Source organism: Caenorhabditis elegans, chromosome V (assembly GCF_000002985.6).
Source record: "Caenorhabditis elegans chromosome V".
NCBI lineage: Eukaryota > Metazoa > Nematoda > Chromadorea > Rhabditida > Rhabditidae > Caenorhabditis > Caenorhabditis elegans.
The window spans coordinates 6,390,448-6,414,101 of NC_003283.11; the positions used below are offsets into that span (position 1 = coordinate 6,390,448).

The 23,654-nt window shown below is 41.1% G+C and overlaps 3 protein-coding genes and 3 non-coding genes across 6 annotated transcripts; 3 read left to right on the forward strand and 3 right to left on the reverse strand.

Annotated features, from left to right (window-relative positions):
- Window positions 1-15: 15 nt before the first annotated feature.
- F57F4.1 (HotDog ACOT-type domain-containing protein) lies at window positions 16-2,119 on the forward strand. The gene is made up of 7 exons (NM_072224.2): window positions 16-122; window positions 169-408; window positions 452-663; window positions 1,025-1,169; window positions 1,221-1,442; window positions 1,485-1,829; window positions 1,872-2,119. The coding sequence occupies exons 1-7, from the start codon at window positions 54-56 to the stop codon at window positions 2,022-2,024; spliced, it is 1,386 nt and encodes a 461-aa protein (NP_504625.1). The 5' UTR covers window positions 16-53; the 3' UTR covers window positions 2,025-2,119.
- gfi-1 (ET module) lies at window positions 2,090-9,484 on the reverse strand. Its single transcript, NM_072225.6, has 5 exons — window positions 9,349-9,484; window positions 9,076-9,299; window positions 2,962-8,497; window positions 2,723-2,909; window positions 2,090-2,639 (listed from the first exon to the last, which is right to left on the reverse strand). The coding sequence occupies exons 1-5, from the start codon at window positions 9,472-9,474 to the stop codon at window positions 2,251-2,253; spliced, it is 6,462 nt and encodes a 2,153-aa protein (NP_504626.1). The 5' UTR covers window positions 9,475-9,484; the 3' UTR covers window positions 2,090-2,250.
- A 1,447-nt stretch (window positions 9,485-10,931) lies between these two features.
- Window positions 10,932-18,336, reverse strand: bcf-1 (bacterial colonization factor; the record flags this gene model as incomplete). Its single annotated transcript, NM_072226.9, has 5 exons — window positions 10,932-11,283; window positions 11,370-11,556; window positions 11,609-17,144; window positions 17,935-18,158; window positions 18,211-18,336. The coding sequence occupies 5 exons, from the start codon at window positions 18,334-18,336 to the stop codon at window positions 11,084-11,086; spliced, it is 6,273 nt and encodes a 2,090-aa protein (NP_504627.1). The 3' UTR covers window positions 10,932-11,083.
- A 118-nt stretch (window positions 18,337-18,454) lies between these two features.
- Window positions 18,455-18,598, forward strand: F57F4.8. The gene has a single exon (NR_068902.1). It is a non-coding gene; the product is annotated as an Unclassified non-coding RNA F57F4.8 (non-coding RNA).
- F57F4.5 lies at window positions 18,455-18,598 on the reverse strand. Its single transcript, NR_068903.1, has one exon. It is a non-coding gene; the product is annotated as an Unclassified non-coding RNA F57F4.5 (non-coding RNA).
- Window positions 18,599-20,888: 2,290 nt separating this feature from the next.
- On the forward strand, window positions 20,889-20,952 carry T05H4.16. Its single transcript, NR_068904.1, has one exon. It is a non-coding gene; the product is annotated as an Unclassified non-coding RNA T05H4.16 (non-coding RNA).
- Window positions 20,953-23,654: the final 2,702 nt, after the last annotated feature.

The window sequence follows — 23,654 nt, forward strand, 5'->3', positions numbered from 1 at the left end:
GGCGTGAGTAAAATTCATTCCTCAACACTTCAAACTTCAAAACGGAAAAATAAATGTTGGCAAAAGCTGTGGCGAAGAGAGTTTTTCTGGTCCGTCATTTTGCCAAAATTGCATTATCATCGGTATGTTTTTTTTTTCATTATTTTCCAAGATCCAACACTATTTTAGACAGGGACTGCATCAAGTATTCAAAAACGTAATGTATATACAACTGGTGAAGCAGAAACATGCTTTTATCATGGAGGTGCATTGCATGGAGAACTACCAACAGAACCAGATATTCCAATTGATCTAATGGTTTCATCGATTTACGGACACGTTGCAAAATGCCGTCCTAATGATTTTAGTGACGAAGAAAAGAAGACCAAGCCGTTGACTCCACGAACCATTGCGCACAGTTACCGAAAGGTAGAAAATTATAAATGAATTATTCGGAGCAATTTAATTTCAGTTTGTGATTCCTCTGAGCACGGACAAAGAAAAACAGAGCCAATACCTAAGTGCTATGGGAAATGTTCGTATTGGGAAAATTCTCGAAGATCTCGATCACATGGCGGTCCATGTCGCTTATGTTCATAATTCGGAGAATGGTTCGCTTGATGGTCCAATGACTCTGCCACGTACTATTGTGACAGCTTCAGTCAAAAGAATTGATTTCCATAAGTGCGTAAGAAAATGTTTCGAGAGAGAGCGGAGCCACCAAATCAATTGGAACATTTTTCAAAAATCTGTGTTCGCGGTTATAGCCGTTTCATGTATTAGATTGTTTGTAAAATCTTTTAAAAACAGTTTGTAAAAAAACTAGCTGTAATTAAGAAGATCTAATTCTACGAGTCTCACGTCCACGATTTGCTGCCAAAGTAAATGTGAACATTTCTCTTCTACTTACATTTATTTTTAAAAACGGCGCCTAGACCCTTGTAACCTTACTATCATAAAAGCTCTAATTCGGCCAGAGAATTTTTAGTAATCCTTCCCACTTCATATTGTTGCGAGAATCCATTTTATTGACTATAATTTCCAGAGAAGATATCAATTCTTCGAGAGATGTCATCATTGACGGACAAGTTTCATATGCAGGTACCAGCAGCATGCAGACTTCGATTAGACTCTTTCAAAATGACGACAGTGGAAATCTCATTCTTTTGCTCAAGGCAGATTTCATCATGGTTAGTTAATTCCAAAGAGTTATTTCATCTTGTAAAAAATATTTCATCTAGGTTTCACGGGATCCGTTGGATGGAACTAAGAAGATTCGCGTTCACGGTTTAGTCGCCAAAAGTCCAGATGAAGCAGAGACTATCAATGAGGCAAAAGAACATTTTAAGACTATGAGCAACATTGAGGATAAGCAGCCATCAAATGAGGAACTGAGATTGATTCATAAAATGCACAATAAACTGGTTGGAAGAAGCCAAGTTAATGATATTCCTGTGTTGGAGGTCAGTGTCTTGTCAAGTTCAAGTATTACATCCGATTTTCAGAACTCTGAAATGTGGATGCATAGAACCAAACTTTCGGTTACTGAAATCTGTTTCCCTGAATACCAAAATATGTATGGAAAAATTTTTGGAGGTTTTCTTATGCGAAAGGCTCTTGAATTGGCTTACACTAATGCAAAGTTGTATTGTAAAGGAAGAGTTGCAGTTCGATCAATGGATCATATTGAATTTGCTAAAGCAGTTGAAATTGGTTATGTGCTTCACTTGGATTCATTCGTCACTTACACAGATGGGAAGTATCTCCAAATGAAAGTGGCCGCATCAATTTCAGACCAGAATAAGCTTCCTGAGCTTGCCAAGTTGAACCACCCAACTCTTGGACAAGAGGTTAGATTTAGTAATGTTTTTATATTGATAAGTTGAATTTAGGCCCGAGTTAACACGAATGTTTTCAATTTTACAATGGAAAGCGTGGAGAACCCAAATGTATTGACCGTGGTCCCGAAACACTATGTCCATGCCATCACATACCTCGAAGGTCGTCGTCTTTTGAAGAACACTCTCAAGAGAGTTATTACCTGAGAATGATCTGGTTTCTGGCATATTTCTGCTGAATGGAGTGAAAATTCTTTTGTAACGAATATAGTTTTGTCGAGAAATAAATTTATAGTATGAAAGAACGCTCAACAATTAAGATTTAGTCTCTTCAAGGAAGAACAATAGAAATAAGTAAAACAAAAAAATAAAAAATCTGCGCGAAAAAAGCACATACATGAAAGAAATGATGGAAAAATTCTCTATAGCTGGCCTAATGTCTAGTCAAAGCAATATATACAGCAGCGAAGAGAGCAAGAATTGAGAAGGTGATGGAAGATGATCCCTTTGTGGTTGTGGCTGGCGACTGTGTAGTAGCAGTTGATACCAATACAGGATTACTTGGTGTCAGCGAGGTAGCATTTGATGACAGAGTGGAAACAGTTGGTGACAATGTGGAAACAATTGGTGACAATGTGGAAACAATTGGTGACAATGTGGAAACAATTGGTGACAATGTGGAAACAATTGGTGACAATGTGGAAACAGTTGATGGCTGTGTGGTGCCGGCGCTTGGCAGCACGTTTGGACCAACGCAGTTATTAGTGCTACAACAGCATCCAGAGAGGCCACCGTCAATGGAAGCACACGAGTTGGCCAAGTCTGGAATTAATTAATTTTGAATTTCGAATAATAAATAATGGATTGCCTTGGAAAATATTGGCTATATATCAAATACAACTTACTCAAGGAGGTACAGACAGTAACTGGATCACATGTGTACAATGTCAGTGTCTGACTTCCTCCGTTGTATGGGCCAGTGTATGAAATAGACGCACATGATCCAGCGCATACACTGTAGGCGTCAGCTGTCAGAGCGATGTTATTGAGATAGATGGAAGAGCGGCACAAAATCATTGGAATTCCAGTTGGCTGAAATGGTATGATACGAATAACTTTGATTATTTTTAAGCAATGAATTTACAACTGGAATAGTGTTTGTGGTGTTTACGGCAGCTTCCTTGACGTTGCAGTTGGTTCCGGTTGTGCAGCAGTAACCGGTGATATCCTTGTCTGTGGAGATGGTCTTACGCTCGTTGTTTAATCCAAGGGACTTGCAAATTGTCTTTGGAACGCAATGATATGACTTGTAAAGAACATTATTGACAGTTGTCTCAAGAGATCCGCAATATCCGTCACATGATACGGTTCCTCCAACGTTGACATTTCCGTCACTGGTGTAGACTCCGACGTAGCACTTGGCTGGTCCTGGGTAAGTGTTGGTGAGTGGGTTGAGGCATCCATCGGTGTCGCAGCAACATCCGGAAACTCCTGGCTCAACGGTTTGGCAGGAGTTGGACATGTTGAGCTGTTGGCAGACAGTTGTTGGGTCGCATGTCAACAAAGTTGCGGTGTGATTCTGGTTCTGGATGGTGGTAGAGATGGTGATAGATGCACAGTCTCCGTAACATCCTTGAAGAGTCAATGGAGCACCGTATGTTTGGTTGTTGACAAGGAGTCCCTGGTAGCAAGCAGTTGGGAAATCTGGAAGAACTGCTGGTCCTGGTTTCACATTTGGATCCTTGAGGTTGCAGTTGTCCGCGTTGTTACAGCAGCAGGCAGTGACTTCTCTGTCACTCCAAAGTGGACGACAAGTATCCTTAATCTCAAGAGATTTGCAGATAGTATCAGCAACACAGTGATAAGTAGTGACATTGAAACCTCCGACGATTCCAGTCAATGAAGCGCATTGTCCGGAACAATAGGTCTCAGCTCCGAGGCTCAACGAATTGTAGGTAGATTGTAGACCAACGTAGCACTTGAGTGGGTTAGGAGTACGTGGTGGAGAAACAGTTGGGTCGAGGCAAGCATCGGTAGAACAGCAGCATCCGGAAAGTCCATTCTCAATGGTAGTACAATTGTTGTTCATTCCAAGTTGATAGCATGTGCTGACTGGATCGCAAGTGTAAATTGTAGCGTTGGTGAGAGCTCCATTGTACATGGTTGAGAGAGTAGCAGAAGCGCATTCTCCCTTACATGCTTGCCAACCAGCGATGGAAATTGGCATGTTATTGACGTAAAGACCAGAGAAGCAAGCGATTGGATAATCACGGAAGTTCGTAACTGGCATTGAAGTATTGATCTTTCCACCATATCCAGCCAAATCGACGTTGCAGTTGTTGTAGTTGTCGCAGCAGCATCCCGTAACTGTGGTATCATATGGAAGTGGTTTGCACTCGTCGTACATCTCGAGTTGTCTGCAGAATTGGGTTGGCACGCATCCGAAGATAGCAACTGGGTCTTGGTTGAGGGTAGCTTGAATTGAGGCGCACTTTCCTGGGCAGAAGATTTCAGATCCAGTGGCCTTTCCTTGAGCGTAGATTCCAGCGAAGCACTTGCGGAATCCAGATGGTACAGTCTTGTTCTTTGGTGGATCAAGGCAGAGATCAGTGTTACAGCAGCATCCGGAGACTCCTGGGATTGGGGAGGCACACCAGTTGTTCATGTTGAGAGATTGGCAAACAGTGCTTGGGTCGCATCCGTAAAGAGTTGCTGTGGTGGCAACTCCGTTGAGTGTAGTGTTCAATGAGATGGACGCACATTGTCCCTGGCAAGCTCCGAGAATGACTGGAGTAGATGGAACACCGTTGACATAAAGTCCAGTGTAGCAAGCAATAGCATAGTCGACTGAAGTTGGTGGTGGTGGTGGAGTGATGGTGGTATTGGCAATGTTACAGTTGTTGGCATTGTTACAGCAGCATCCAGTGACTTGGTTGTCATTCCAAACTGGTTTGCAGTTGTCGTAGAGTTCAAGGGAGTTACAGATCGAGTTTGGCATGCAGTGATAGGTGTTGACTTGGAATCCACCGACAACTCCTGAGAGGGATGAGCATTGTCCGTTACATGGAATTTGAGCTCCAACGTTAACTGCGCTTCCATTAACAATGTAGTTCGAGCTGATACCAGCATAGCACATAAGTTGGTTTCCTGGGTTACGAGCTGGATAGACTGTTGGATCAATACAGGCATTGGTGTTACAGCAGCAGCCGGTAATTCCGTTCTCAAGAGTGGAGCACTTGTTCAGAATTTTCAAATTACGGCAAACGCGGGATGGATCGCAGGTGTAAAGAGCAGCGGTTCCGGCTTGTCCATTGAATTGAGATGTGATGGATACTGAGACACACTCTCCTTGGCAAGTCTGCCATCCAGCCGAGCTGTAAGCGGTTCCGTTGATGAAAAGTCCGGAGTAGCAAGATATTGGAGCATCATTGAGTGGAGTGAGTGGAATGGTGGTGTTGATCACGTTGGCAAGATGGGTCTGTCGAACGTTGCAGTTATCAGCATTGTCACAGCAGCAAGCTCGGAATTCTGGGTAGTATGGCTCCATGCGGGCGCAGGAATCGTAGAGCTCGAGGGAACGGCATAGAGAGTGTGGAACACAAGCGAAGAGGGTCACGTTGTCATTGGCAATGCGAGCGTTAACCGAGGCACACTTGCCGTCACAGAGTTGTTCAGCTCCGGTTTGAAGTGATGGCACGCTGGTAGAATAGAGCCCGACGTAGCACTTGAGTGGTGGAGTTGGAACGGTCTTTCCTCTGTTCGGATCGAGGCAAGCATCACTGTCGCAGCAGCAAGCGGTGACTCCAGCTTCTGGGGAAGTACAGTTGTTATGAACTTTAAGTTGGTAGCAGACAGACGATGGATCACAAGTGTAGAAGGAAGCCGTGTGCAAAGTTCCGTTGATCGTAGCATTGATGCTGACAGAGGCACATTCACCGAAGCAAACGGAGAATTCCATTGGAGTTTGGTTGAATCCGTCAACGATAAGACCAGCTGGGCAGGTGATTGGATATTCAACACGTGGACGTCTTCTTCCGGGATTGTTGATTGGAGGTCTTGGAACAACTTGATTCAAGTTGCAGTTAGGTCCATTGGTACAACAACATCCAGTGATATCTCTATCATACCAGAGTGTGCGGCAGCTGTCATAGACGTACAAGCTGTTACAGACGTATGTTGGGACACAAGCGTAAACAGTGACGTTAGCGTTGGCAAGTGTTGAAGTAACAGATGCGCAGTTTCCTTCGCAGTATTGTTCTCCTCCGGCATTGAAGATGGTATTTCCCTTCAAATCATAGGAGTAAGCTCCGACGTAACAGAGGTTTCCATCTCCATATGGTTTACGTGGTGGGGTGGATGTTGGATCGAGGCAAGCATCGCTGTCACAGCAGCAAGTCTCGAATCCTTGTTCTTGTTGGTGGCATCTGTTTGTTGAGTTCATCATTCTGCAGATGTAAGATGGGTCACACGTGTAAAGAGAAGCAGTGGTAGCAACTCCGTTGTATGTGGTGTTCAAGTTGACAGCAACACAATCTCCCTTGCAAGCAGTCCATCCTCCGTCAGAGATTTGGCTTCCTCCAATGAAAATTCCAGAATAGCAAGCGCGTGGCATCTCATTTGGTGCAAGTGGTGGAATGGTGACGTTGAATCCAGACGTAGCAACGTTGCAGTTGTCGAAGACATCACAGCAGTACGCGTTGACGAATCTGTCCAAGTAGAAAGTGTTGTTCGAGTTGTCAAGTCCAAGGGAACGGCACATAGATCTTGGAGCGCAATGGAAGGCGGTGACATAGTCGGATCCGACAACAGCGGAAACGGTGGCACAATATCCGTCGCAAAGAACTTCAGCTCCTGCGATGTTTCCCTTGTGCTGGGTGCTGATACCGACGTAGCATTTGAGAGCTTTTCCTGGAACACGGTTGTAGGTTGGATCAATACACTCATTGGAGTCACAGCAGCAAGCAGTGAGAGAGTTGTCAATGGTGGAGCAGTTGTTACGAAGTCCCATCGCGGCACAGGCACTGCTTGGATCGCAGGTGTAGAGAGTAGCGTAGTGAGAGTTGTTATTGACGGTTCCTCCAAGGGAAACAGACACACATTCTCCGTCGCACATGCGGTAGTAAGGCTGGCTGATGTTTTGTCCGTTGAGATGGATTCCTTCGTAGCAGACAATTCTTGGGTCACGACGAGCTGGGATGGCAGTGACGTTGACTCCAGCTGGGGCAAGACAGTTGTCAGTTTCTGAGCAGCAGCATCCAGTGACTTGTGGGTCAGCTCCTGGGATTTGTCCACAGTTTCCGTAAGATCCTCCGAATCCGAGTCCGAAGTAGCGGCACATTCCAACTGGGGCGCAGTAGTAGACAGTTGCGTTCTTTCCGTTGACAACAGAGTTCAAGGATCCGCACCATCCATCACAGAATTGGTCTCCTCCAGTGTTGTATTTGTCTTGTGGAATAGAAACTCCAGAATAGCAACGAAGTTGTGGGCGTTGAGATCCTCTGTTTGGATCAATGCAAAGATCATTGTCGCAACAGCAAGCATTGACTCCTCCAAGAACGCTTCCGCAAGAGTTGGAGATTCCGGCTTGTTGGCACATTGTGACTGGATCGCAAGTGTAGATGGTAGCATTGTGAACTTGGTTGGCGAAGGTGGTGGTGAAGCTAGCTGAAGCACACTCTCCTTGGCAGAGTCCGTAAGCAGAGTTGGTGATGGAAACTCCGTTAACCCAGATTCCTCCGTAGCAGAGAACTGGATACTTGGCGGTAGACACAGCAGAGTTATTCACACGTCCGAGAATGTATGGATTGTTAACGTTGCAGTTGTTGCTAGCAGAGCAGCAGTACACCTCAAGTTCCTCGTCTTGTGGTGGATTGTAGGTTTGTCCTTCAGTGGAAGCAAGTCCGAATCCAGCGCAGACATCGTATGGCATGCAAGTGAAGTATGAAACTTGTTGTCCGTTGGCATTGAACCTGACACGTCCACATCGTCCTTGGCAGTTCATTTCAGCTCCGAGCCAGGTTGTTCCATTGTAAAGTCCGACAGCGCATCTGAGCTGCTTGACTGGGTAGACTGGTGGAACAACAGTTGGGTCAATACATTTGTCCATGCTGTTGCAGGCACAGCCGGTGATGAGAGCGGTTGGGACTCCATTGATGTTTTGGGTGTCAAGGTTCATGCATCCGCTGTCGAGGTTCAAAGCAGTGAAGACGTTGACTGGGTCGCAAACGAAGATCTCTCCCCATACATTGGCTCCATTGTAAGTGGTACGAATACGAGCAGATCCGCATTCTCCCAAGCATTGAGAGAAGGATCCTCCATACAAGAGAGCTCCGTTGACGGAAATTCCTTGATAGCATGTCTGGTTGTTCTTGTTCCATGGAGATGGAGTTGGTGGGTTGTTCATTGGAGCGAGGCTAGTACAATCTTGCTTGTAACAGCAGCATCCTTGAATGTTGGTTCCAGCGAGATTGGTGCAGGCGATTGGATTATTTGGGTCAATATTTGGGAAGATGCCGTCGCAAAGTCCTTGTGGCATGCAAGCGTAGGCAGCAGCGTCGTATCCGTTGTAGACTCCAGAAACACTGGTACATACATTTCCTGCGGAGCAAGTGACGGTGTCCCCTGATCCGAATCCTGGAGTAGTGTTGTTGGCATAGAATCCGACGTAGCAGAGGATATTGCTGCAAACACACAAAATCAGTATTTTACTATTTTTCTTTGATTTTCCTCCTAGGAAAATTTTGGCGATCGCCAAAAATATACTACATATGTATCAGTTTCTTATCACACGATTGGTATTTCGGAATTTAAATGCCGAGGAGCTATCGAGCCACATTTCATGGTTGTGTTGCATGCGCTATTGGCACAATCAGATAAGAAGCGCGCCCAAATGTAAAACAATTATTCCATTATTGTTATCAGTTTGACGTTGACTGTAGTCACAAATTGAAATTGGATTAAATATAGCAAAATAAAGCTTTGGAATTTTGGACTGGTTTTTGCAGTTTTCAAATTACAATATTTTATGAGAGTTTTTTTTTTAAATCAACGAATTTGAAGGTACACATTCTCAAATTGCATTTGCTTGAAAAAGTGTTAATGAAACACTCAAGATGAAAAATTGTTGTTTTGGTACTCATACAGATCTTTTAATCCAATAATTGAATGAATTGGTCCATTTTTTTTTGAAAAAGAAAGAAAGAAGATATACACCTCAATTCCTATCAGTTGTCAAAAAAACAGTGATAACAAAACTCACTTTGGGGCATTAATAACTTCGATTGGCTTTGGAATATTTTCTTCCAAGTCGACCTTGTTACACAACTCATCCTCGCAGAAGCATGATGTCTCAAGCTCACTGCTGGAGCAATCCTGTCCTTTGTTAATGAAAGCCATGAGCTTGTTCTCTTCGCATGTCAAGAGAACAAGTCCTCCGCTTGGAGATTTGACAGTTTGTTTTCTGCACAATCCTTCGCATTCTCTCTGAAGTAGTCAAATGGAAAAATATAGAATTTATATCGGTTGGACGTACCAATTCAACAGACTTTGATGTAATAACATTTTCCGATACAATTAGATTTCCGACTAAGCAGTTTTGTTTAGCACTAGCGAAACTACAACAGCCGGCAAGTGCCAGCAGGAAAATGCCCAAGCGCATCTGAAATTTGAATGTGTTAGTGGCAAATTAAATATTCAATTTCAACAAATGAAGAATAGGAAAATGATTGTTAAAACATGAGTGCGACTTCTCCGAGCGGAAAGAAGAAATTGAGTACCTGACTAATGTAAATTGAGTGAATTAAGCCTCTTATAATGTCAAAATTGTCGAAATTGGTTCATAATCGGCAATCGGTCCTTGTTAACTGTAGTTTCGATAAAACACAAAGTGGGTGGATTCTCAGAACCTTGAAGGCGAAACTTGTGAAGCAGAATACAAAATTATTGACTTCAGCTGCAAAAGAAACAAACAAAGAAAAAGAGCTTCAAAAAGGCATTTGGAGCAGGAAATTTGGTTTTATTGCACATTTTTGCGTCAATTCGTTGATTCAAAGGTGGTCTTGTGGGTTTATTGTCTCGAACTACAGTACTCGGTCATATTAGTAAGAATATGAAAGGGAAAGTACAGACAAGAGAAAGTGCGAGAAAACTTGACTGAAAAACTCAAAAAAGCCCACAGGGATGCGGAATTTGTTTTCAGATTTTTTTAACCATAAATACTGTGAAACTACGATGTAAGTAATAATTTGGTTATTTTATCTAAATTTTAAGAATTTTCCCGCTGGGGCTATTCGATTTTTAGCTTCTATCTAGTTGAGTACAGTATGCCAGTTTGAGCAGTTTGTGGGAAAAATACACCCATTTCCATAAAATCAGGTAATTTCAGAAACGCTTACTGACATTCCAAAACTACACCACTTATTGTTTTGTTTACCTTTTGCCACATCTCACTCGTTTGTTATCAGCACTGATCATAAAACACGGAAATTCGAAAGGAAATTTCAATATCAAAAAATCAAAATTCAATTTAATTATTTCTTTCTTTGAGAGCCTTGAATCTAAAAATTTTATAATGTATCTGAAACAACATTGATCGATATTTTAAAATTCCATGCTGGAAAAATTGGGTTTCATAGTGCGCACTGTGGTAATTTTAGTGCCAGTGTAATATTGACAACAGATCAACAAAAAAACTTAGTTAGCCAAATATCAGTTAAAAACACTACAATTCTTGTTTAATTTCAAGTTGTTTTCTTTGGGTTAAAGGTAGTCTAAAGGTGGCCTAAAGGTGGGTTTATTGTTTCAAACTGTAGTATTCCATCATATTAGTAAGGAAATTGCGAAAAAAAACGAAGTACGAGAAATTTTGACCGATGCCTTCTCCCGATCTTCCTTTAGCAATTTTCGAATAATTTTTTGTTTAATTTAAAAAAATCCACGGTTATACAGCTGAAATTTGAATTAATTGAAAATTGAAAACTGTGGCAACCATTAAACGCGCTCAATACCAATATGTATTAGTTGTTGCTAAAACGGAAGACCGACAAAATATGATATGTGATAGGCCACCTTTAATGGAGTGGCAATGCTTTTGTTTTGAATATTATTTTGTGTCGAGAAATAATTTTATTGTAAAGATCGCTCAACAATTAAGATTTAGAATCTTCAAAGAAAAGGAGAAAATTAAAAAAAAAGAACAAACAAAAAGTTATGCGCGAAAAGAGCACATATGTACATGAAAGAAATGAGAAAAATTATCTAAAGCTGGCCTAATGTCTAGTCAGAGCGATATACACAGCAGCGAAAAGTGCAAGAATTGAGAAGGTGATGGAAGATGAGCCCTTTGTGGTTGTGGCTGGTGATTGTGTGGTTACAATTCCTGGGCCATTGTTTGGACCAACGCAGTTATTAGTGCTACAACAGCATCCGGAGAGTCCGCCGTCAATAGAAGCACACGAGTTGGTCAAGTCTAGAATTGATTAATTTTGAATTTCGAAGAATAAATAATGGCCAGCTATGAAATATATTGGCTATACATTAAAAAAAAAAACTTACTCAAGGAGGTACAGACAGTAACTGGATCACAGGTGTAAAGTGTGAGTGTCTGGTTTCCACCATTGTATGGTGCAGTGTAAGAAATTGAGGCGCACGATCCAGCGCAAGCACTGTAAGAGTCAGCTGTGACTGGTCCTCCATTGAGATAGATGGAAGAACGGCACAAAATCATTGGAATTCCAGTTGGCTGAAATGGTATGATACGAATAACTTTGATTATTTTTAAGCAATGAACTTACAACTGGAATAGTGTTTGTGGTGTTTACGGCAGCTTCCTTGACGTTGCAGTTGGTTCCGGTTGTGCAGCAGTAACCGGTGATATCCTTGTCTGTGGAGATGGTCTTACGCTCGTTGTTTAATCCAAGGGACTTGCAAATTGTCTTTGGAACGCAATGATATGACTTGTAAAGAACATTATTGACAGTTGTCTCAAGAGATCCGCAATATCCGTCACATGATACGGTTCCTCCAACGTTGACATTTCCGTCACTGGTGTAGACTCCGACGTAGCACTTGGCTGGTCCTGGGTAAGTGTTGGTGAGTGGGTTGAGGCATCCATCGGTGTCGCAGCAACATCCGGAAACTCCTGGCTCAACGGTTTGGCAGGAGTTGGACATGTTGAGCTGTTGGCAGACAGTTGTTGGGTCGCATGTCAACAAAGTTGCGGTGTGATTCTGGTTCTGGATGGTGGTAGAGATGGTGATAGATGCACAGTCTCCGTAACATCCTTGAAGAGTCAATGGAGCACCGTATGTTTGGTTGTTGACAAGGAGTCCCTGGTAGCAAGCAGTTGGGAAATCTGGAAGAACTGCTGGTCCTGGTTTCACATTTGGATCCTTGAGGTTGCAGTTGTCCGCGTTGTTACAGCAGCAGGCAGTGACTTCTCTGTCACTCCAAAGTGGACGACAAGTATCCTTAATCTCAAGAGATTTGCAGATAGTATCAGCAACACAGTGATAAGTAGTGACATTGAAACCTCCGACGATTCCAGTCAATGAAGCGCATTGTCCGGAACAATAGGTCTCAGCTCCGAGGCTCAACGAATTGTAGGTAGATTGTAGACCAACGTAGCACTTGAGTGGGTTAGGAGTACGTGGTGGAGAAACAGTTGGGTCGAGGCAAGCATCGGTAGAACAGCAGCATCCGGAAAGTCCATTCTCAATGGTAGTACAATTGTTGTTCATTCCAAGTTGATAGCATGTGCTGACTGGATCGCAAGTGTAAATTGTAGCGTTGGTGAGAGCTCCATTGTACATGGTTGAGAGAGTAGCAGAAGCGCATTCTCCCTTACATGCTTGCCAACCAGCGATGGAAATTGGCATGTTATTGACGTAAAGACCAGAGAAGCAAGCGATTGGATAATCACGGAAGTTCGTAACTGGCATTGAAGTATTGATCTTTCCACCATATCCAGCCAAATCGACGTTGCAGTTGTTGTAGTTGTCGCAGCAGCATCCCGTAACTGTGGTATCATATGGAAGTGGTTTGCACTCGTCGTACATCTCGAGTTGTCTGCAGAATTGGGTTGGCACGCATCCGAAGATAGCAACTGGGTCTTGGTTGAGGGTAGCTTGAATTGAGGCGCACTTTCCTGGGCAGAAGATTTCAGATCCAGTGGCCTTTCCTTGAGCGTAGATTCCAGCGAAGCACTTGCGGAATCCAGATGGTACAGTCTTGTTCTTTGGTGGATCAAGGCAGAGATCAGTGTTACAGCAGCATCCGGAGACTCCTGGGATTGGGGAGGCACACCAGTTGTTCATGTTGAGAGATTGGCAAACAGTGCTTGGGTCGCATCCGTAAAGAGTTGCTGTGGTGGCAACTCCGTTGAGTGTAGTGTTCAATGAGATGGACGCACATTGTCCCTGGCAAGCTCCGAGAATGACTGGAGTAGATGGAACACCGTTGACATAAAGTCCAGTGTAGCAAGCAATAGCATAGTCGACTGAAGTTGGTGGTGGTGGTGGAGTGATGGTGGTATTGGCAATGTTACAGTTGTTGGCATTGTTACAGCAGCATCCAGTGACTTGGTTGTCATTCCAAACTGGTTTGCAGTTGTCGTAGAGTTCAAGGGAGTTACAGATCGAGTTTGGCATGCAGTGATAGGTGTTGACTTGGAATCCACCGACAACTCCTGAGAGGGATGAGCATTGTCCGTTACATGGAATTTGAGCTCCAACGTTAACTGCGCTTCCATTAACAATGTAGTTCGAGCTGATACCAGCATAGCACATAAGTTGGTTTCCTGGGTTACGAGCTGGATAGACTGTTGGATCAATACAGGCATTGGTGTTACAGCAGCATCCGGTAATTCCGTTCTCAAGACTGGAGCACTTGTTCAGAATGTTCAAATTACGGCAAACGCGGGATGGATCGCAGGTGTAAAGAGCAGCGGTTCCGGCTTGTCCATTGAATTGAGATGTGATTGATACTGAGACACACTCTCCTTGGCAAACCTGCCATCCAGCTGAGCTGTAAGCGGTTCCGTTGATGAAAAGTCCGGAGTAGCAAGATATTGGAGCATCATTGAGTGGAGTGAGTGGGATGGTGGTGTTGATCACATTGGCAAGATGGGTCTGTTGAACGTTGCAGTTATCAGCATTGTCACAGCAGCAAGCTCGGAATTCTGGGTAGTATGGCTCCATGCGGGCGCAGGAATCGTAGAGCTCGAGGGAACGGCATAGAGAGTGTGGAACACAAGCGAAGAGGGTCACGTTGTCATTGGCAATGCGAGCGCTAACAGAAGCGCACTTTCCGTCGCAGAGTTGTTCAGCTCCGGTTTGAAGTGATGGCACGCTGGTAGAGTAAAGTCCAACGTAGCACTTGAGTGGTGGAGTTGGAACGGTCTTTCCTCTGTTCGGGTCGAGGCAAGCATCACTGTCGCAGCAGCAAGCGGTTACTCCAGCTTCTGGGGAAGTACAGTTGTTATGAACTTTAAGTTGGTAGCAGACAGACGATGGATCACAAGTGTAGAAGGAAGCCGTGTGCAAAGTTCCGTTGATCGTAGCATTGATGCTGACAGAGGCACATTCACCGAAGCAAACGGAGAATTCCATTGGAGTTTGGTTGAATCCGTCAACGATAAGACCAGCTGGGCAGGTGATTGGATATTCAACACGTGGACGTCTTCTTCCGGGATTGTTGATTGGAGGTCTTGGAACAACTTGATTCAAGTTGCAGTTAGGTCCATTGGTACAACAACATCCAGTGATATCTCTATCATACCAGAGTGTGCGGCAGCTGTCATAGACGTACAAGCTGTTACAGACGTATGCTGGGACACAAGCGTAAACAGTGACGTTAGCGTTGGCAAGTGTTGAAGTAACAGATGCGCAGTTTCCTTCGCAGTATTGTTCTCCTCCGGCATTGAAGATGGTATTTCCCTTCAAATCATAGGAGTAAGCTCCGACGTAACAGAGGTTTCCATCTCCATATGGTTTACGTGGTGGGGTGGATGTTGGATCGAGGCAAGCATCGCTGTCACAGCAGCAAGTCTCGAATCCTTGTTCTTGTTGGTGGCATCTGTTTGTTGAGTTCATCATTCTGCAGATGTAAGATGGGTCACACGTGTAAAGAGAAGCAGTGGTAGCAACTCCGTTGTATGTGGTGTTCAAGTTGACAGCAACACAATCTCCCTTGCAAGCAGTCCATCCTCCGTCAGAGATTTGGCTTCCTCCAATGAAAATTCCAGAATAGCAAGCGCGTGGCATCTCATTTGGTGCAAGTGGTGGAATGGTGACGTTGAATCCAGACGTAGCAACGTTGCAGTTGTCGAAGACATCACAGCAGTACGCGTTGACGAATCTGTCCAAGTAGAAAGTGTTGTTCGAGTTGTCAAGTCCAAGGGAACGGCACATAGATCTTGGAGCGCAATGGAAGGCGGTGACATAGTCGGATCCGACAACAGCGGAAACGGTGGCACAATATCCGTCGCAAAGAACTTCAGCTCCTGCGATGTTTCCCTTGTGCTGGGTGCTGATACCGACGTAGCATTTGAGAGCTTTTCCTGGAACACGGTTGTAGGTTGGATCAATACACTCATTGGAGTCACAGCAGCAAGCAGTGAGAGAGTTGTCAATGGTGGAGCAGTTGTTACGAAGTCCCATCGCGGCACAGGCACTGCTTGGATCGCAGGTGTAGAGAGTAGCGTAGTGAGAGTTGTTATTGACGGTTCCTCCAAGGGAAACAGACACACATTCTCCGTCGCACATGCGGTAGTAAGGCTGGCTGATGTTTTGTCCGTTGAGATGGATTCCTTCGTAGCAGACAATTCTTGGGTCACGACGAGCTGGGATGGCAGTGACGTTGACTCCAGCTGGGGCAAGACAGTTGTCAGTTTCTGAGCAGCAGCATCCAGTGACTTGTGGGTCAGCTCCTGGGATTTGTCCACAGTTTCCGTAAGATCCTCCGAATCCGAGTCCGAAGTAGCGGCACATTCCAACTGGGGCGCAGTAGTAGACAGTTGCGTTCTTTCCGTTGACAACAGAGTTCAAGGATCCGCACCATCCATCACAGAATTGGTCTCCTCCAGTGTTGTATTTGTCTTGTGGAATAGAAACTCCAGAATAGCAACGAAGTTGTGGGCGTTGAGATCCTCTGTTTGGATCAATGCAAAGATCATTGTCGCAACAGCAAGCATTGACTCCTCCAAGAACGCTTCCGCAAGAGTTGGAGATTCCGGCTTGTTGGCACATTGTGACTGGATCGCAAGTGTAGATGGTAGCATTGTGAACTTGGTTGGCGAAGGTGGTGGTGAAGCTAGCTGAAGCACACTCTCCTTGGCAGAGTCCGTAAGCAGAGTTGGTGATGGAAACTCCGTTAACCCAGATTCCTCCGTAGCAGAGAACTGGATACTTGGCGGTAGACACAGCAGAGTTATTCACACGTCCGAGAATGTATGGATTGTTAACGTTGCAGTTGTTGCTAGCAGAGCAGCAGTACACCTCAAGTTCCTCGTCTTGTGGTGGATTGTAGGTTTGTCCTTCAGTGGAAGCAAGTCCGAATCCAGCGCAGACATCGTATGGCATGCAAGTGAAGTATGAAACTTGTTGTCCGTTGGCATTGAACCTGACACGTCCACATCGTCCTTGGCAGTTCATTTCAGCTCCGAGCCAGGTTGTTCCATTGTAAAGTCCGACAGCGCATCTGAGCTGCTTGACTGGGTAGACTGGTGGAACAACAGTTGGGTCAATACATTTGTCCATGCTGTTGCAGGCACAGCCGGTGATGAGAGCGGTTGGGACTCCATTGATGTTTTGGGTGTCAAGGTTCATGCATCCGTTGTCGAGGTTCAAAGCAGTGAAGACGTTGACTGGGTCACAAACGAAGATCTCTCCCCATACATTGGCTCCATTGTAAGTGGTACGAATACGAGCAGATCCGCATTCTCCCAAGCATTGAGAGAAAGATCCTCCGTACAAGAGAGCTCCGTTGACGGAAATTCCTTGATAGCATGTCTGGTTGTTCTTGTTCCATGGAGATGGAGTTGGTGGGTTGTTCATTGGAGCGAGGCTAGTACAATCTTGCTTGTAACAGCAGCATCCTTGAATGTTGGTTCCAGCGAGATTGGTGCAGGCGATTGGATTATTTGGGTCAATATTTGGGAAGATGCTGTCGCAAAGTCCTTGTGGCATGCAAGCGTAGGCAGCAGCGTCATATCCGTTGTAGACTCCAGAAACACTGGTACATACATTTCCTGGGGAGCAAGTGACGGTGTCTCCTGATCCGAATCCTGGAGTAGTGTTGTTGGCATAGAATCCGACGTAGCAGAGGATGTTGCTGCAATTAATACATTCAATTTATCTTCACTTATCTTCTTTGATCTTCCTTCAGGGAAGTTTTTTGGTAATTGGTAAAAATGTACTATCAATCTCTTATCACACAATTGGTTAAAATATTTCCGAATTTCAATGCCGAGGAGCTAACTAGCCACGTTTTATGGTTGTGTTGCGTGCGTTATTGGCACAGTCAGATAAGAAGCGCGCCCAAATGTAAACCAATTATTCCATTATTGTTATCAGTTTGACGTTGACTGGCAAATTTACACACGTAACAGTTTGTGGTCAGGAATTGAACTAGGACAAAGTATAGTAAAAGAAAGTACAGTGAAAAAGTTCAATTTTAGACTATATCGCTGAAAAGTCATACTAAAAAAATAATATTATATAGTAAGAAGTTAGTGCGATTTCCGGAAGGAGTTTAAAAAATTTAAGGCTACACATATTTTTGATCTAAAAACGATGGATTTCATATAAACGTTAAACATTTGAATCGTACAAACTTGAAAATGTTTTAAAATTTGGAAAAAAATTGCTCAAAACCAATCGCTAAAGTTAAAAACAAATCTACGGGAGAAATTTCGACGTGTGTTTTTAGTTTCTCTAATATTCAAAATTTCGAAATATTAAAAAAAGTTTCAATTGGTCAAAAAATTAATCTGATTTTGCATCAGTTTTTCTCTTTCGCAGCTGTTATCAAAAATAGTCGTTTATCAAAAGTTACTATCAGAGACTTATGCAAACCTCAATTCCTATCAGTTGTCAAAAATAACAGTGATAACAAAACTCACTTTGGGGCATTAATAACTTCGATTGGCTTTGGAATATTTTCTTCCAAGTCGACCTTGTTACACAACTCATCCTCGCAGAAGCATGATGTCTCAAGCTCACTGCTGGAGCAATCCTGTCCTTTGTTAATGAAAGCCATAAGCTTGTTCTCTTCGCATGTCAAGAGAACAAGTCCTCCGCTTGGAGATTTGACAGTTTGTTTTCTGCACAATCCTTCGCATTCTCTCTGAAACAGTTAAAGTAAATATATAGAATGTATGTATATTAGATGGACGTACCAATTCAACAGACTTTGATGTAATAACATTTTCCGATACAATTAGATTTCCGACTAAGCAGTTTTGTTTAGCACTAGCGAAACTACAACAGCCGGCAAGTGCCAGCAGGAAAATGCCCAAGCGCATCTGAAATTTGAATGTGTTAGTGAATAGTAAGATCCTTAAAAAACACAGTAAAGCAAGGAAGGCTCTCAGAAATAAAATTTGAGAAAAAAATCAGTAGGGCTTCTTCGAGTAGAGAGAAGAAGTGAAGTGCGACCTGGCGAGATGTAAATTAAATAGAATGAGGCTCTTATAATGAACAGTCAAAATTGGTTCTTGGTCGCCAATCGGTCCTTGTTATACGGTAGTTGCCCTCTCTTGATAAGAGCACGAAGTGGGTGGAGTCTCAGAACCTTGGAGGCGAAACCTGTGAAGCAGGATACGAAATTAGTGATTTCTGCTGCAAGAGAAACAATGAGAAAAAGAAAATGAGCTTCAAAAAAGTAGTTGGAGCAGGAATTTTGGGTGTATGTGAAGCGTTGGCAAACCCAAATACTTAGTCATCCGATTTATAGCTGTAATCTAGTTTCAGCTATCTAACTGTCAATTCGTCATTTGGTTAACCAAATAAAATTTTTACTTTACTGTGGTTTGCATTATTTTTTATCAAAATCACGCTAGTTGTGAAATATTGAAAAATGGAACGAAGATAAGCCTGAAAATGAGTCACTAGCGGATTTCATTCTGGCGGTTTGGAGTGTAGTTTTTTGAGAAAAAAAAATAGATTCGGAGATGACTTATAATCTAAACTCAACATTTTAAATTGCAATATTACACATTTGAATATCCACCAACATTAATTATATCCTGCTGAAAACTCCGCGGTAAACTACACTACTCATTTTTGAATTTACTTTTTGCCTCATTTCACTCGTCTGGTTGTTATCGAAACTGATCATAAAACATGGCAGTTTGAAAACCAAATCAAAGAAATTCCAATATGTATCAATAAATCAAAATTCAGTCCTGGAATAGTCATTTTAATTAAAAACCTATAAACCTTATAATTTGAAATTTTTTTAACTGTTCAGATACTCCTTCGTAGATATTTTATATCATATCTGACACCTTTATGCTCTGGGAAAACATACACCTCAGAACTCTTTAGAAAGTTATATTAAACACACTCATATAAAAATAGAGTAAGGGTTTCAAGACCATGTCTGAGTCGAATGATAATTGAATTAAAATTTCAAGCACAAATTTGTCAAATGTACAAAACACACCTTTTGGAGCACTTTTACTTGGGCTGTCTAATAAGTATTTTTAAAAAGATGGTGCCAATATAACCAAACGCAGCAAGGAGCAAGTTTTAAATAACATAACTTTTGAAATCAAGGAAAAAAAATGTGATTTTCATATTCTATGTATTTGTGTGTGTGTGTCTTTTGTCTTTTTTTTTCTATCATATTTTTATATAAATTGTAAAAAAATTTGAATATGAAATTATTTTGGGAAACTTTTAAAGTTCTTACTAGTGAACCGTCAGAAGGTACCCATTGGACTTGCATATGAGATCTACGCCATTCGATAGCCCATGTCTTAAAACGGTTACTCGTGAATTTTTAGCTGCAAAACTCCAGAACCAAGCTCACGGCGGGCTCTCAATGATCCTAAAATAGCACTTTAACGAAGCATTGGAGGGCCAATTTTCCAAATTCACTTTGGTAGATCATATCTCCGCGGATAATTTTTTTACAGAAAAGTCATCAACTGATAAGTTGTTGATATTGTTGTAAAGAACAAGTTTGTAGTTGAAAGTTTTTTCCCAAAAATTTTTTGTTTCAGATAGAAGCGCGTGAAGTGCGGCAACTGTTGTTGTTATTGTTTTGCTGCTATTCAGTTTCTAATGCTTTTCTATATGAGCTGCCAAAGTGAATATGAAAACTTGCTTCGTTAGATCGTTAAAGTTCTTATTTACAGTGCTATTTTAGGATCTTTGAGATCCCGCCGTGAGCTTGGTTCTGGAGTTTTGCCGCTAAAAATTCACGAGCAACCGTTTTAAGACATGCACTATCGAATGGCATAAGTCTCATATGCAAGTCCGATGGGCACCTTCTGACGGTTGCCTAGTTAGAACGTTCTCAATAATTTTTGAAATTTTTTGCTCGCTTTGCTCAATATTGCAACAAAATCCCTCCTAAGGTGTTCAACTTTTTTTTAAATTTCACAAAAAGCCAACCGTTTTCAGATTTTTCTCGACTAACTCAATATTTCACTGCAACTTTTTCTTTTAATCAGAATAATATTTTAAAATTATGTCTATAACATATTTTTACCGCCCTACCTTTTAGTAAATCAAATTTTACTGTTTCACCTAATTGTATGCTTTTAAGTGTTTATATTTTGATTGTGGCTTTATTGTTTTCATGTGCTGTAATTTTGTTTCATGTGCTGTAAAAAGGTGTTGATAAATTGTAACACATTCCCAATTTTATTCCTAATAGAAAGTGCTTTTGGTCTTTCTTTAGTACGTTTCGTATTTCTTAGTGCGGTGCCCTTTGATGACAAATTGTATTTTTTTCGTAACAAATGATAGTTACAATAAAAGCACCACCTTGTTTCCAATTTTCGTAGTTTGTATTTTCACGTGATTTGTGTTGGAATCACAGTTTCAGATACGTTTTCAATTGTTTTATTCAATTTTCCACGAACCTATAAAACAGCACTCAAAACGGTGATAACTTTTTGCACGTGTAATTTTGATAATTGATGAGCGGTGGCAAGATACACTGTATCAATGTTTCATTATCAGGAGTAAAGTATTCCGGGAATGCTTGAATGCCAACTTGTAGCGACACGAATTTTCCAGCATTAGGACACGATTTTTCTCGAACTTCCCAGGATATGGAAACAAAAATTAAGTTTTAGGTTACAAATCACGCAGTAGCATCCGTTGACCAGGTTCAGAGTACATTATTTGAATGATAAACTTTTTAAAAATTAAAGAAATATAATAGTTTACTACTTTACTTTACAATACATTATGATCTTCTTTTTCGTTTTATCACTCCAAATTACTGCAGTTTTCAAATAATTTGAGATTTAGAAAGCAAAAATTTTCCGCGCATTTTTTATCGAAAATGTTTTTGAAACTCTTATTTTTTAAACAAAAAAATTAATTCGTAATTGGAATATCATTTAGTTAAATCAAGCCTTTTGAAATGTTTCAACCTATTATTTTTCCGACGTTTTATAATATACTGAAAAAAAAATTTTCTTTGAAAAATGTTATCGTGTTAATAATTTTTCTGAGACAGTTTCCCAACTCCATCTATTATATCATTCTACCAAATGTTTTTTTGGTTTCACCTAGATAAAGTCACGAATAAAAACAGGTCAAGCACAGATCATACCTGTTTATCAAAATAGTCTCTTTTTTTTCTGCTTAAATAATTGTTCTTAATTTTTGAAAGCCTCATGGTTAACGTCTTTTGTTTTGTATTTTTGTTTCAAAAAGTGCACAGAATCAAATTCAATTCAGAAAATTTTTTAAAATTAATTTTCCAATTAAAATCAAAGCCAAACTTGTTGTCGAAAAATGTTCAACCAACAAAATGTTGTTATTGGTTCGGTCTACATGTTTGCACAATCTACTCTTTTATCCCAATCATGAAAATAAATACAGAAGCGGACTTTTTATTTTTTGGCAATTGTTTCTGAATCACTAATAACTTAAAATGTATATCTTTTCATGGAAAAATTTTGGCAGTAGAATAAGCTTTATGGAAAAACGACATTTCATTTTTTTCAAAATTTCAGGAACAAAACACAAAAGTAATCTAAATTCATAAAAGTAAAGACTATTTTATAATTGTAATTTTGGCATGGAAAATAACGTTTAGATGCAAGTGCAACTCAGACATCATTGTTTGAAAAATGTTTGTGAGATGTACGCCGATGTATCTCATATATGCATGCATAACGTATGCATAACCTTAATCAAAATAAATATTTCAACTATTAAAGTACAGATATTGTCAAAGTCTTTTCCTAAAGAAAAAACTCGGAAAACTACTCTCAAGAACAAAGTTCGCATTGTGTACTTTCCACCTTACGAATGGGTTTTTCTGCACGAAGGAGTTATTTGGAAATTAGAGAGAAATCCGAAAACGATTTTTCAACAAGTATATTTTGGGTTTTCAGCAAATATGTTCTCATATCAAGTTGGAAATTTTTATACGCATTTTCTGTCACAATTGTTTTTTTTTACTTTTCTTTCAATATTTTCAAACGGGTGCTCAAAACAGAATACTTTTGCACTACCTTCAACCGCATATCATGTGCTCAAGTGAGGAGTCTATTTTCAATTTCCACTTCTGTGGTTAATTTCAGTTCAACACGCACATTTACAACTCATTACCACACCCTTTGTTTGATTTCTCTGCCAACTAGAGTTTTGTGTGGTAGTGATAATAATAAATGAACAAAAAATTCTTCTCACTACCCTATTATGTGGTTGAGGGACGATTGGCCAAAGTGCTCTTAAAATATAATTGATTTATCAGTTATGGCAGAAAAGTAAAAGAAAGCACGTTATCAGTTCATCAGTAGTCCTTCTCTTCAAAACGTGTAGATACATTTCAGCATCGTGGCAAGTCAATTTCGATGCCCTCTGAATTCTTCCAAAGGCTATCTTATCAACTATCCCGGAACACGTCAAAAAAAGGGAATCAAAACGATTAATACGATTAAGATATTAACTTAAAAGGAGGGAAGGGAGATACAATTGTTCGCCTTTCACACGTCCAAACGTAACAAAATGTTGATGGAGTCCGTTTGAATCGGATTAAAGTAAAATTTAAAATTATGCTCCAATTAAGAGTTTGAAGAGCAAGGAGCGATATCAATATGATTCATTTGGATTAAAAAGCATACTACACTGAACTCAAGTCAAATTTTTAGCTTAGCTGTAGGCCTTTAAGTTAGGTATCCAGAATCTCCAAGAGCTTAGATTTCAGGCTGCCAAAATAGGCTGAAAACACTAAATGCTAACAGAATAATTTGTGTTAAAATATTTTTAATAAATACTATGTATTAGAACCAGCGGTTAAAATGTGTAAAATATTTGGCATTCTGAAAAAAATCGAGATTTATCTGGAATATATTTTTGGTGCAAGTGACCTTTTAAAATAGAATTGTTCTCTTAAAATTAAGTTTTTCTCTACAATTTTCCCTTATTTTTGAAATTCTGGGAGCTTTTATGCTGGTATACTTTTAGCTTTTATGATTCTCAATAAATCCAATAACACTGAAAAAATTACAGCATTTCTCTAATATTATTTTTTGGTTTTTCTGTCAATTTTTCGATAAATATATGTATGCTAATTTTTCCTAATAATTTGATACATCGTATGTCACATTTTTGAATATTATTTTGTTTGGAATTGGGTATATTTGAG

Coding starts and splice junctions, on each gene's coding strand:
- gfi-1 (NM_072225.6), bottom strand. CDS start 9,474: ATGCGCTTGGGCATTTTCCTGCTGGCACTTGCCGGCTGTTGTAGTTTC. Junction 8,498..9,075: donor GAAGTTATTAATGCCCCAAA/GTGAGTTTTGTT, acceptor GTGTGTTTGCAG/CAATATCCTCTGCTACGTCG. Junction 2,910..2,961: donor CCACAAACACTATTCCAGTT/GTAAATTCATTG, acceptor ATACCATTTCAG/CCAACTGGAATTCCAATGAT.
- F57F4.1 (NM_072224.2), top strand. CDS start 54: ATGTTGGCAAAAGCTGTGGCGAAGAGAGTTTTTCTGGTCCGTCATTTT. Junction 664..1,024: donor AAAAGAATTGATTTCCATAA/GTGCGTAAGAAA, acceptor TATAATTTCCAG/AGAAGATATCAATTCTTCGA. Junction 1,170..1,220: donor TCAAGGCAGATTTCATCATG/GTTAGTTAATTC, acceptor TATTTCATCTAG/GTTTCACGGGATCCGTTGGA.